Genomic DNA, 14,495 nt, shown 5'->3' with positions numbered 1-14,495 from the left:
GTTAGAGTACGTGTGTCATGTTTTGTTTTTTTTAAGCATGTTGTTATGTGTTCTAAAACATATATATATTACAAGTGGTCATCACCAAAGTACATCATGAAAACACCAAAATAGCTTCGAATAGCCATAGCCGCCTAATATTACACAAAATATCATTTTCTTCAACACCTACATTACAAACTTATAGAACAAAACAAGTACAACAACACAAACTATCATGTTCTTTATCCCTTTCACCTCCATCTTGGAATCTTGAAGTTCCTTCTCAAAACCTCGTAACTCTTTCTCTAAACCAGTCACAACTGATTCACAAGCACAAGTGTCCATTATAAGAATCTCCAACTCCGAATTAAAGTTCTTATTATCCTTTACTAAGCTGCGTGAAGCTCTTTCAAGATTAAAAAATTTCATCTTCATATCCTCAATCTCTTCAAGAGCTGATCCATCCGCCCACTTGAACAAGTGAAACCGATTGTTCTACATCAAACAAACAACAATTTCAATTATATATTCATTTTTATATGACAAACAAACAATAATTTCAATTGTATCCAGCACAACAAAAGCATACGATTTTGTTAACAAACATGCAAGAACACTATTTTGTTCTCAAAATAGTAAATAAATATTAAAAATTTGAAAATAATTTCCAAAAGTATTTTCGAATTACAAAAAGAAAATTAAAAAAAAACACTTCGGAAAAAACAAAAAAAAAGTAAAATTAAAAAACTTCGAATTTGAAAACATATAAACTAAAACTATTAAAAAAAAATTCTTCTTTTTCTCAAATTTTTATTTTTAAAATTTTTATTTTATTTTATTTTTTAATTTTTTTAATTCTTTTTTTATTTTTCTTTTAAGTTTTTTTTTTCATTTTACCTATCAAATGAAACATTTTGGTAATTTTCCTCTTCGTGATCTATTTTTTTTATCAGAGCTTGAAAAAAGTCTATTAATGAGAATTGCCCAAATTAAAAATGAGATAAAACATTTATGATCAATTTTGGTCAAAACATTTTGGTCCAAAAACATTTATAAATTAACTTTACAAGAAAAACCTTCGTTTAAGAGAAAAATATGACCATTACTCCAACCTTTTCACTTATATCACAAATTGTTTTTATTTTTTAATACAACCCAACTTAAAACAAGATAACGAGGATCAATTGAAACAAGTTTAACAATTTACAAAAGTGTTAAAATACCCTTCTTTGTCGCCCTCACCGAGGCTTGCCATAATGATCTGAACCGTGACATTCTTCTAAATATTTTTTTTTAAACGATAAGTATAAAATATACTAAAACTTTATTTGTGATAAGTTGTTTTCCCGTGACTTTACAGAAAATAGTATATAGATATATTATAAACACCTTCCAAAAAAATTTTCATCCAGAAATTTCTATCGGGATCACACATAAAAGAAAAAGAGGACGCCCACTCGGAGCACGCAACAAACCCAAAGGTGTGTCATTACTCTGAAGATATATTATTTTCTACTCCACAAGCATACTATTTTAAATTATGAATATATTTTGTAGTCAATCAGATATGTGATCTACCGACGTTCAAACCCAAATATTATGATTGTAAGTTTAAATAGATTATAATAATATATTCTTCATCAGTATCTATTGATAAATTAATTGAGTTTTCTAATTTAATCGTACAGGTGGCTGTGATAAATGTGACATTTATGGTATATAATCTTTTCAGCCTGAAAACATTATTATTCCTCAATGTCTTATGCTTATATTCTCTTAAATGGATCGCTTACAATTTAACCAGTGAGACATAAAAACGTACGAACGATGAGAAAAACCATCTTGCTATCCAAACAAACGTGATCCCTGCCACAACGTAAATATCTCTGTCAACCATAAAACACTTTAGAAATGATTACAAAAACTTATACGTCTCATCTGCATATGTTATACGCATAGGTATACATGCTCCACGAGAATCCCATGGCTTACACCCAACAAGAACTGCGAAGAAATGTACATATTTCAAACTAAATATTTTAAATCAGTGTCGAGAATGAGCACGATAATTTAGAAGCCAATTCGAATAAATGTTAGGTAATCCAGATGATAAATTTTGGTTGCTAATAACCTTCAATGCGGATTTCTAAAATCATAAAAGAATTTTTCCTTTATGAGTTTTCAAAATTATTTGTTCTGTGGCCATATAAATTATACGTGCTTCTGGTCCTACATATTACATGCAATCAAATTTATATTATAGCTCTTAGCAGATATTAAACGCGTTAAACTATAAAATATTCAACACACCATGTGTTAACAAATTGAAACACGTTTAAACACATATAAACGCTCCACATCTAAAGCCGAAGAAAACCCAATCGTAGAATGCACAAAATGTGGTGCATTAATGTGGACTTCGGAGAGCACTGGTAAAGACTCCAGAACAGGTGAACTAACATTCACAATTTGCTGTAACCATGGCCAAATAAAGCTTCCACCGATCAATTAACCCCCACCCCTGTTAGAAGAACTTCTTCAGTATAGGTGGTTTCGAGATACCATCCGAGTCTATAATTCTGTACTGGCTTTCACCTCCATTGGAATGAAGATGGATTATAGTGTGGTGAATGCTCCCGGACGTTATACTATACGGATCCAAGGTCAAACCCACCATAGAATTGACTCGCTTATACCGAGACAAGGCCGTCCCCCCGAATATCTCCAGATTTATATATTTGATACGGGCAACGAAGTCAGAAACCGTTTAAATGCGATGGGCCAAACCTCAACAGAAGGTAACCTTGACGAGACAACCTTAGCGCGCCTCATCGAGATGATTGACGAAAATAACTGTTTAGCTAAGCTTTTTCGACGGGCGCGCGACTACTACAAAGGCAGCGGGCAAGAGTTTAATATTAGGTTGCTCTCAGATAAAGGAAAAGGGAAAGAATACGATCTTCCGAGTACGAGTGAAGTCGCAGGCCTTATCGTAGGGGATATGTCATCAACAATTGGAGTACGAGATATAGTGGTCCAATTTCAATCTGACACTTTGCAGCAGATACGTGACTATCACTCTCTATACATGAGTCTCCAATATCCTCTTCTCTTTCCATATGGTGAGTATGGATTTCACCCCGAGATACCATTACATCTTGAGACAGGCACATCGAGAACAAGGCAATTCCTGACCATACACTGCTCAGATACATACACGTCTTAACCAAGGGATGACATTGGTTAAAGGCGGTCGTCTCCTCCATCAATATGCTGTGGACGTTTTTACGGCAATCGAAGAAGATCAGCTAAGATGGGCGAGGAATAATCAAGATGTTTTGAGAGTCGAGCTCTACAATAATGTACTCGATGCTGTTAGCAAGGGTGACACCGATGCTAAAATTATTGGTCAAAGGTTCATACTGCCGCCAAGTTTCACCGGCGGGCCCCGGTACTTAGTTGAGAAATACCATGATGCGATGGCTATTTGCAGAGAATATGGAAATCCAGATTTGTTTATCACAATGACGGCCAATCCTAACTGGAGAGAGATTAAAGAACATCTTGATAGATACGGTGGAGACTCCCCAAATGATAAACCAGACATTGAATGTCGGGTATTTAAGATGAAGCTAGATGAGCTACTCAAGGATTTCAAAAAAGGAACTTTCTTCAAGCCATACACAACAGCTCTCCACAGAATAGAGTTTCAAAAAAGAGGCCTCCGTCATGCACATATATTATTGTGGTTTGGAAACTCTTCCAGAACACCAAGTTCAGAGGAAGTAGATGAGATTATTTCAGCAGAGCTCCCAAACAAAAAACAAGACCCAGAAGCTTACAATTTAGTGACAAAACACATGATCCATGGTCCATGTGGTGTCATTAATCCGAAGTCACCGTGTATGGAAAATAATGTGTGCACAAAAAAGTATCCACGGCCGTATAATGGGAGTACTTCGATTGACAAATCAGGGTATGTATTATATCGTCGCCGCTGAAATGAAACTGAGCATGTGGTAAAAAATGGGGCAATCCTAAACAACACGTTCATTGTACCTCATAACATTAAGCTCCTAAAGAAGTACGAAGCTCATATTAATATGGAATGGTGTAATCGTACAAGTGCAGTGAAGTACTTATTCAAGTACATAACCAAGGGTGTTGACAGAGTATCCGTAGTTATAGAAAAAGGAAATCCGGCAACTACCTCTGACACAGTGGCATCTGGGGAACCAAAAGAAAGAGTGATGAAGCAACGGAATGAGATCCAAGACTACATCGATGCTTGATATTTATCAGCTTGCGAGTCTATGTGGCGGAATTTCGCATTCCACATACACAAAAGAAAGCCATCAGTTGAGAAGCTTATCATTCACCTAGAAGGCGAACATATGATCACAATTAAAGCAATTGATAACCTCGGCCGTGTAATCCGTAAGCCAGGTATTGAGAAGACAATGTTGACTGAATGGATGGTCTTATGCAGAAGGTCAGAGTTCGCACGGACGCTAACCTATGTGAAAATACCAGAATATTTCGTATGGAACAACAATACCAAAGTCTGGTCTGAACGTAAGAAAGGAAAAACCATTGGATGAATCGTCGTTGTCCATCCATAAGCAGGAGATCGATATTATTTGAGGATCCTCATTAATAAGATCAAGGGTCCTAGGAGTTATGACGAGCTGAAAATGTTTAACGATGTGAAATACCCTGACTTTAAATCATTTTGCCACGCCCGAGGCTATTTGGACGATGATGTTGAATGGCTCGAAGTATGTCGGAGGTGCTAGAACAGCCACCCCATACCAACTCCGAGATATGTTTGTTACATTCCTAACCAACTGCTTCGTTGCAAGCCCTAAAGACCTATGGGAACACTCATGGAAATCAATGAGCGAGGACATACTTCACAAGAGACAAAGGATCTTGGGTCACACAAATCTGGAACTGGATGATGAGACCCTTGAGCAATACACGTTAATCGAAGTCGAAAAGTTGATGCGAATGCATGACCGCTCATTAAATGATATTAAAGATATGCCAAAGATCAAACCTGTTTTGCTAAAAGAATTGAGGAACAGTTTGTGGAACCAAGAAATGGATTACGATGTTGCCGAGGAAACACTAAGACATGACCGGCAGTACAACTTACTTAACGCCGAGCAGCGTACGATTTATGAATCAGTTTTAGACTCTGTTGATAAAAAGGATGGGAAACTATTCTTTGTATATGGTGCAGGTGGCACAGGAAAAACATTCTTATACCAAACCATTATATCCAGACTTCGCTCGAGAAAACAAATCGTTCTCCCGGTTGCTTCTTCAGGAATAGCCGCATTGCTACTACCAAACGGGAGAACAGCTCATTATCGCTTTAATATTCCTTTGAAGCTCGATGAAAATAAGCTCTGCAACATCAAACCAAATACAATGATGGCTGAACTAATCGAGAAAATGGACCTCATAATTTGGGATGAGGCACCTATGACACACAAGCATGCTTTCGAAGCACTAGACAAAAGTTTGAAAGACATAATGTCTATAAAAAATCCACCCGCAAAAGATCAAACTTTTCGCGGCAAAGCAGTTTTGTTAGGTGGTGCTTTTAGACAGATCCTACCAGTAATTCCATAAGGTAGTAGAGCTGATACTGTCTTAGCTTTGATAAGTCATTCATATCTATGGAATAGCTGCCACAAGTTCTCTTTAAAAACAAATATGCGAGTCAATCAGGACGAGAAAGAGTTCTCTGAGTGGCTTCTCAAGGTCGGGGAAAGTCGTCCAGAATCAGGACAAGAAGATGAGGGTGATGGCTACCATGACCAAATGATAACCGTCGAAAACTCATTGGTACAAGAGACTAAGGATGAGTCATTAAAACAAGTTGTCGATGCTGCGTATGGTGATGTCAACCAAATAGAGGCCTCCCAAAGTTCCTACACTGATAAAGCTATACTTACACCGCGAAATGATACAGTCGATGAAATTAATGCATATACAATCTCCAAAACCGGCTGGGAGTCAAAAGACTACTACATTTACGATAGCTTTGAGGTTTTAGAAACTCAATCTAACCAAAATGATACATTATACGCCATTGAGTATCTCAACTCCATGGAGTTTCCAGGCTTGCCATCCCATAAACTCACTCTCAAAGTTGGGGCCCCGATTATGCTTCTGCGAAACATAAATCAAACAAAAGGATTATGTAATGGTACCCGTATGATCCTGATCCACATAGGCGAAAGAGTGCTTAAGGCAAATATAATTACTGGTTCACACATTAGAAAAGAAGTTTTGATCCCAATAATTGTCCTCTTGCATGAGGATACAAAGCTACCGTTCACTTTACGTCGACGAAAATTCCCTATCAGATTGTGTTATGCAATGACAATCAACAAAAGCCAGGGGCAGAGCTTAAAAGATGTTATCCTATATCTACCTAGACCGGTCTTCGCACATGGTCAGCTCTACGTGGCCCTCTCACGTGTAACAAGCAAAGAAGGACTAAAATTCATCAAAGGCGAAGACTCACACAAACAAAAAGTGAAGAACATAGTCTACAAAGAAATCTTCAACCGTCTTCTTCCCATGAGAGTAAGTGATATTGAAAACTCAGAATCTCATTGAAGGTTCCTACAGTGGTTATATATCTAATAATTCACATTTATCTACTACGCAGTATTCGAGCTACCCCCAGAAATGATTCAGAATTAAAACTCCTTCTCTGGTGATGGATACCTCGCTACTTCCAAGTACGTCACCCTACTCTATTAACTAATTAAATTGATTCCTATTACTAAGCTATGTTTACTGATTTTTTTCAAAATAATTTCCAGGCTCTCAACTCAAGAAAATCCCATCACATCTGCCACCCTCTTCGTAAAAAATTCACCACTTTATTTATGATTTTTGCTTCTTTGTTTTACTAACTCAGCATCTGCTCTTAATAATGATACTGACTATTCTGCTTCTAAACATAATTCATAACAAACTTAAATTTTCAAGAGATTCAGGTTATTATTTATGTATGATTTTGTGGGTTGCGTTTTTGGTTTATATTTGCAAGAGTTGAGGTTCTACAGAGAATACATATAACTGATCGATTGTACTTTGGACAACCAAAAAAGTTTGACAAATCAAACAAATAAAAGCTAAAACATCATCACTTATGCGTTTGGGATTAAAATAATATAAAATAACTCCAAATTATCGAAGATTATACCATAAAATAAATAAGTTAAAAGCATTTTCCGCACCTAAAAAATCTCAACCCACATATAAAAATATACAAAAAATAAAAGATGGGCAATACAAAATAATTCTCATTCTCATGTGTGCAGGACACGCAGCCGAAGATCATAAAAACCAAAGCGACAACTTCGGACCACAACCAATAATCGTTAGGATGTGACCTATCACAAACCACAAAAACAAAAACGATTTCCTACGAACAGCTTTCATTTGTCTTGACATCCAGATTTGTGTAAATAATACCATATTTTTTTTACTCCAACTACTTTTGAAATGATTGCTTTTAACCACTAAACAGGAACAAAAAATGGAAGGGAGAGTGCCTTTTTCTCCGTCTGACAAAATATACCAACGGTTCAAGGAAGGGGAAATTTATCACATTAGATATTTTAATCTTCTTCCCAATAACCAACGGTACAAGCTTACCGTTCATCCATACATAATCAATATCAATGCGACAACAATTATTACACAAATTTGAGAAAGCATTCCACCAATTCCTTCATACATATTCTCTCCCCAACACTACACCCAGTTGAACAGCTTAGCAAGTGCCACCAATTTCCTCCCAGGTAAAAAAAAAAAAACCTCTCACATACCAATAAATTCTCTATTTTTGTAACTTAAAAAAATTGGTCCCACAGATCTTGTTGGCCGAATATGCCTCATCCAAGGAAGCGATATATAAAACCACAACACAAATACAAAGATCATCATTGGATTGCGTTTAGGCAGGTACTAACATTTAATTAAATAAGATTTGTTTTTACCAGAAAATATATAATACAATAAATTTTTACAGATCCAAAGTGGTACGTTTAACTATATGGGACAACGAGGCAGCTAATTTCAGGGGGTTAAACCACATATCTACCCGGAAAAACCAAATCGTAATCATCACAAGTATCATTCCACGGTTACATGAAGGTAACAAACAAAACATAAAGTTTATGTCAAACTAAATGCTTATAAATATTTAACTTTTACAGGGAAACAATCACTCACAACTACATTAGGATCGCGCTTTTACTTTGACAGTGACATTGATATCATACAACGCTTCCAAAAGAGGAACAAACTGCGATCCTAAGTCTGATGGCATAACAAGACAGCAAACGACACAGTCAACTGTTTTTAAATTTACATTACTGCTTCCTACGTCAATTAAAATAATCATTGTATCAGTAAGTATTAATACTCATCGATATTACTTTTTCTATTTTTTTTATCATTCAATAATTATTTTACTCCTACGAATATTTTACATTTAACATAATTTAGACAACAAATGTCTTAATATAATATGATATTCTATTTTAACATTTTCATGGAAAATAACCAGGGCTAGCCCTAGTGATAATAAAATCTTAACAATGTTAACATTGATTACCAGAAAAAAAGGTATAGTTTAAAGAAAATGTCCAAACTTGTGATAGACCGGAACATTTTCTTGGTAAAGAATCAATTAATTGAGTGTCAATTGAATTCAGAACAATCAATCAAAGACAATAAAAAGAAAAGTATTTTTTTTTCTTTTTTTGTTTGAGCAAAAAAAGAAAACTATCTAAAAATAGGCCTGGAACTTTTATCTGAGATCCGGATTCGATCCGTGATCCGATCCGGATCCGACCAGAAAATCTGGATATCCGGAGAGGCCGAATCCGGATCCGGATAGTAAAATGTTAGATCTGTCAAAGCCGAATCCGGATCCGGATATCTTGATTTTTTAGTCCGGATATCCGGATCCGTAAATTTTATTAATAACTATTTCAAAAATAGTAATATCTATATATAAAAATTAATTTTATTTAATATATTTTCATTTTTATAATAGTATATATAAATTTTATGTAAATTTTGTAATATTATACATAGAAATAATTAAAAACATTATATATTTTTATTTTTAAATTATTGTTAATATTTTATATATATTAATATTATTTTTTATTTATTTTAAGGATCCAAATCCGGATCTGGATATCCGCTGGATATTATAATTTTAGAAAGATATACGACACTCGGATATCCGCGAACCCCAGATCTGGATAAATATAGTAAAATCATGGATCCGCTGGATAAGGATCCGGATCCGGATATCTTAAAATTGTCCCGATATCCGATCCGTCCCAGGCCTATCTAAAGGACCTATTAAACAATTAAAAATAAAAGCTTTAATTGTTTATAAAAGTATTAAATTTGTTTACTTATCGTTTTCTGACGAGATCACTTGGGCTGACCCCAACATCGCCGATCTAAAGAACAGAGACGGTGGTTTCGGTTTCGATTTGGTCGTAATATGGTGGTTCCGATGCTTGGTGGGTTTCCGATCTTCTTGGTGGTGAGAGTTCTGGGTTTCATCATTGCGGTTTTGGTTCTGACATGGACTGTTCACTACAGAGGAGGATTGGCTCTTTCCTCCGGTAACAAAGATCTCATCTTCAATGTAAATCTCTCTCTCTTTTGACTTTTCCTGAAAGCCCTAATCTTTATCACACACTATTGGTTTTGTAGTTGACCCTTTTTGTTGGATTCTAAAAAGTGGTGTTCTCGGTGGTGATGTATGTGTGTGCAGGTTCATCCAGTTTTGATGGTGATTGGGCTCATACTCTTCAATGGTGAAGGTAAAACAATCCCTTCACATGTTTCCTCCTGCTTTGTTCCTTGTAATCACGTTGACATTACTGATTTATGTTTCGTTTATTTGGATGTTTGGTTTTTGTTTATAGAAGGTTCATGTCTTAGCTCCATAGGTTCAATGAACAAGACATGAACTTTGTTGCATGTTTCATTCATTGTGCATGTATGAAACCATTAATGTGAAGAGGGGTTTAGGATTAATAGTATCGGTTTACATGTTCGATTACTAGATTCTTCATTAATCATTCATAGACAATCTTGTCTTTTCTCATATTTGGGTACATGGACGTTACGCAGCAATGTCAAGAAGTTTAGGGTTTGTAGTATATTACCAGTATACTTCATGTGTCAAAGAGACTGAGAACATGTTAATGGTTTCTTAACATTTTGTGTTACATTGAAAATTATGCAGCTATGTTAGCATACAAGTCAGTTCAAGGTACAAAGAACTTGAAGAAACTGGTTCATCTTACACTGCAATTCGCAGCTTTTATACTAAGTTTAGTCGGAGTATGGGCTGCTCTTAAGTTCCATATCGACAAAGGGATTGAAAATTTCTACAGTCTGCATTCATGGCTCGGCTTAGCTTGTCTCTTTCTCTTCGCCTTCCAGGTACATACATACACACACTTCTCTTAAAACAAACTATCCAAGAGAACTCAAATACCTATCACTATTATTGCAAACAGTGGGCTTCAGGGTTTGTGACTTACTGGTACCCGGGTGGTTCAAGAAACAGCCGAGCCAGCTTAATGCCTTGGCACGTGTTCTTAGGGGTTGCCATCTATGCATTGGCTTTGGTGACTGTAACCACAGGGATACTGGAGAAGCTGACGTTCCTGCAAGTGAACCAGGTGATAACTCGGTATTCAACAGAGGCCATGTTAGTTAACACGATGGGTGTTCTGATTCTTGTTCTTGGCGGTTTCGTGGTCCTCGGTGTGGTTACTCCACTCAACGCCAAAGACCAAGTCCTTACTCAATAGAGAACAAATACTTTTCTTACAATCGTAATTCTTCTTTCAACATTTGGACCTTTTTGAAACATCTGCCATAAAATCTTCTTACACATATTTTAATCAGAGACCTTATTAAGAACCAATCTAGTGCATCTTTCTTACAATCATAAAAATTTGTGATGAAACTGAGTTTATATGAAATGATTCTAAGAGTGACAATATGAGAACCAGACAAAAACACTCGTCAACCTTCATGAGAAGGGCAGGCAGAATAAGATAAGCTTTCACTCAATACAGCACACAAACAAACAAAAAAAAGCATCACTGATATGGATAAAATCTTTCTCGGAGAGGCGGTTGATGAATCGCACTCTTCACAGAGTCGAAAGTTTCTAAAAAGAAAAAAAAAGTCAAAAGCCAACAAAAATGACTCCACTACTCAACGATAAAGAAGCCGGTGAGGGAAAGCTCTATGCAGGTTTGTGACGAGAAGAGCCTGAGCTAGAGGAAGAGAATGGAGGGGAGGAGAGGCTTTCGGCAAAACTTTATAAAGCAGCGCTTAGACAAGCGAGTGTTCTTTCTGATACTCTCTCACAATGACAGGCACACTCGTGGGAGGTACCTGAAAAAACGATGTTGGCCAATGTTTGAGATGGAGAAAGTGTGATGCATGAAATATGTTCAGAGATGAGATTTCAGGACCCGATGTTCTTACAGATAATAAAGTTAGAGAATATGTTATGTTTCTAAGAGAGTGAGTGATTCATCTTACCATGCCATAGTCTGTGATTATCATGGAAATGTAATCTGACGGAGTAGCATCATACCTGCCAATTAGAAGCATGAGTAATGACAGAACATAAGTATCATTTGTTTTGGGGTTAAAGTCGCTTACATTAAGTTCAGAAACTGCAAGTTTGCGTTATTGGTCAAACCATCCAAGTAGTTTATGTCTTCTCTTCCACGAACTTTCGAAATAGCATTTGGATCACCTGAAGTGAAAAAAAGAAAACCAATTCAAAATAGGCAGTATAAGAAGATAAAATAGATTTTGCATACCGAGCTCATTGGAGCATATGGAATCAAGTTGCACCCTCTCATGGAACTTGTAAGCTTCGCAACACACAAGCACAGGAACGCGGAACGCACTTGCAACCATTGCAACGCTAGCAGTCCCGACCCTTGAGTAAACCGTTCCGTTTGACAAAACTGACGAAGCCCCCAAAAACACTTTGGTGACTTCGTGCATGATATACGAAACGGCGTTTATATGAGTGTATGTACAGTTGATGCCACGTTTGATCAATCTACGAAGCAGTAACTGTCCTTCGAGCTTCGGACGAGAATCCACCACCAAGACACGGAACTTCTTCTTGAGTTCATGCGCGTGTAACAACACCATCTCAACAGCAGTTGGAGATCCATAGGTCAGAAGCACATCACCGTCTCTTATCTTAGTGACAGCGTGTTTGACTATCACCGTATCTGCCATTACGATCTTCTCGTTGATGAACCGTTCGATATCTGACTGAAGAGCAGCTTTTGCTTCGGATTCAGAAAGTGTTATAGGCAGCTTCGCGATCCTGTTCTTCACGAATCGGATGGCGTTTCCCATACTAACGGAAAGCGGGCGGCACTCTATGAGGAAAGAGACGTAGCTACTTATCTTCGCCGTCATGTCTCTGTTAAGAGTCTTCTCAGAGGGTGTCGAATAATCTTTGACGACCTCTTGGAATGCTTGGAGCATCGCAATGCATCTGGCGTTGCCACCAGATATATCCCCGGAGAGATATTGAAGACCAACCTGATGATAACCACAACAACTGATACTCATTCAGTAGCAAAAGGGACACAACCATATGAAGAGTGAACATTTGTACCTTGTAGACAGCAGGATGCATAGGGTCAAGCTGGAAGAACTTGGTCTCGAGATCAGGAAGTTGAGTGCCATGCTCATACTGAGGCAAATGCCTAAACAGCTCAACCCTGTTTTTAGCTTCGGTCTGTTTGACAACGGCACGTCTTTTCGCCTTGACGACTCTGCTCTCGTCATCGTATTGCATGCGGGGATGTGGAGCATCTTTCTTTCGATCTTTCTCAGCTTGGCCTCCCTTCTTCTCAGATGGTCCAGCAGCAACAGCAGCTACGTCGTTCTTCTGAGAAGAGGGCTTTGCTGGTTTAGTAACTTTAACATTTGTCGAAGCCACAGAGCCTGAGCTCACTAGTGGCGCCTTCCCACCTTCAGCTGATATAAGCAAGTTCAGTTCATCAGAGTTGTACATGCAAATTCATTCATTCATTCAAGCAACGATGTTATAGATTAAAAAAAAAGGCACCTTTTGCAGCAGCTTTGGCAGCTCTTTGAGCTTCCTGAAGAGCTCGTCTCTCAGCTTTGGTGGTTTTCTCTTTCAAAGGCTTAGAGTTCTTCTTCTGGTCACTCTCCTTCTCTGCAATTTGATAAACTAAACATTGTGAATCAAGAAGAACCAAATCAACAACTTTAAAGCAAGTGACAGTACCAGAGAGTCCAGGAGGCATATTCACGACGGAGACAGTGGTCAATCCACTAGCTGGAACGCTGCTAGATTTAGCCGCCGCCATAGAATCCATCCCGACGCCGGGAAGCGAGGAAGACGGTTTCGAGAAACTCGCCCTGGAAACGCGTCCAGGAGACGCCGTCATCGAGCCGTCAGGGAAATCGCGGCGGGTGGAGTAGGAGAAGGAGGAAGGAGAGACGGCTGATGCGGCGGCGGCGGCGCGAAGGGGGAAAGTATCGGAGGAGTTGTGGCGAGGCGGGGGAATCATGACGGGGGAGAGGGAGTTGCCGGAGGGAGAAATGCTGGAGACGACGGGATGAGATTCGGAGGCGATCGGGTCGGGTTGGTAAGTCGAATCGGGTTGGGAAGATGTGAAGAAACCGACTTGCCGGACCTTCGGATCGACAACGGCGCGAGGGTTCCGACGAGACTCCATTGCTGAGTGAAGGTTAGCGTTACTGTAGCTCTATGGCTTTTTCTCGGAGGAAAACGGAATATCAGGAAACTTTCTCGGGAAATTTTGGTTTTGGGATCGAATTTTATTTTATTTTTTTAATTTTAATTTTGCCCCAGACGAATAATAGTGTTTTTATTATCTTTTTGTTTTACATTTTTTTGGTGTCAGATTAATCCGAACGGCTTGAGCTGATCTTGACAGTCCAGTCACTAAACACTGAGGTCGCTGTTTCTCTTGCTGGAAACGGCAAGTATGACAGAAAAACGACACGTCTTTCTCTTTCTGGTGCATTAGCTGAGGTGGGCTAGGCCCATTGTAACTATCCGTGAGTGTCTTTTGTGCATGGATCAACGGCTCTTATTTTGACACATCAACAAAGCCCAAAACGCCACGCAGTATTAAAATGGAATGATGGATGGTGAAAGTTTGAAGCGACAGACCATGCTTCTGATACTCTGCATAAGCTATTTAGGGAAAGATAGATCAAACACTGGTAAAATAGATACTCCATTATAAATGGATGAGGAGATCCATTATAAAATAGATACTCCATTATAAATAGATGAGGAGATCTATAAAAGCTATTTTTAGGGAAAGATAGATCAAACACTTTTATGATCCAAGAGAGAGAGAGGAGAGGAGGAGATCTATTTATGAGAA

At 37.9% G+C, this 14,495-nt stretch overlaps 4 protein-coding genes across 4 annotated transcripts; 3 read left to right on the top strand and 1 right to left on the bottom strand.

Moving 5' to 3' along the window:
• Positions 1-4,740: 4,740 nt before the first annotated feature.
• On the top strand, positions 4,741-5,622 carry LOC106408565 (ATP-dependent DNA helicase PIF2-like). Its single transcript, XM_013849310.1, has one exon. It carries the CDS (start codon positions 4,741-4,743, stop codon positions 5,620-5,622), a length of 882 nt encoding a protein of 293 aa, XP_013704764.1.
• An 84-nt stretch (positions 5,623-5,706) lies between these two features.
• Positions 5,707-6,618, top strand: LOC106408566 (ATP-dependent DNA helicase pif1-like). The gene has a single exon (XM_013849311.1). The coding sequence runs from the start codon at positions 5,707-5,709 to the stop codon at positions 6,616-6,618; it is 912 nt and encodes a 303-aa protein (XP_013704765.1).
• A 2,806-nt stretch (positions 6,619-9,424) lies between these two features.
• Positions 9,425-10,984, top strand: LOC106410662 (transmembrane ascorbate ferrireductase 2). Its single transcript, XM_013851214.3, has 4 exons — positions 9,425-9,688; positions 9,818-9,866; positions 10,295-10,494; positions 10,572-10,984. Exons 1-4 carry the CDS (start codon positions 9,542-9,544, stop codon positions 10,866-10,868), a joined length of 693 nt encoding a protein of 230 aa, XP_013706668.1. The 5' UTR covers positions 9,425-9,541; the 3' UTR covers positions 10,869-10,984.
• A 30-nt stretch (positions 10,985-11,014) lies between these two features.
• LOC106410661 (translation initiation factor eIF-2B subunit delta) lies at positions 11,015-13,933 on the bottom strand. Its single transcript, XM_013851213.3, has 7 exons — positions 13,361-13,933; positions 13,178-13,288; positions 12,722-13,086; positions 11,901-12,645; positions 11,737-11,833; positions 11,614-11,668; positions 11,015-11,463 (listed from the first exon to the last, which is right to left on the bottom strand). Exons 1-7 carry the CDS (start codon positions 13,812-13,814, stop codon positions 11,401-11,403), a joined length of 1,890 nt encoding a protein of 629 aa, XP_013706667.1. The 5' UTR covers positions 13,815-13,933; the 3' UTR covers positions 11,015-11,400.
• Between the last annotated feature and the right edge of the window lie 562 nt (positions 13,934-14,495).

This window comes from Brassica napus, chromosome C4 (genome assembly GCF_020379485.1).
Source record: "Brassica napus cultivar Da-Ae chromosome C4, Da-Ae, whole genome shotgun sequence".
NCBI classification, from domain to species: Eukaryota; Viridiplantae; Streptophyta; class Magnoliopsida; order Brassicales; family Brassicaceae; genus Brassica; species Brassica napus.
The sequence above is the reverse complement of the archived record's forward strand: the minus strand, read 5'-3'. Positions and strand labels throughout refer to the sequence as shown.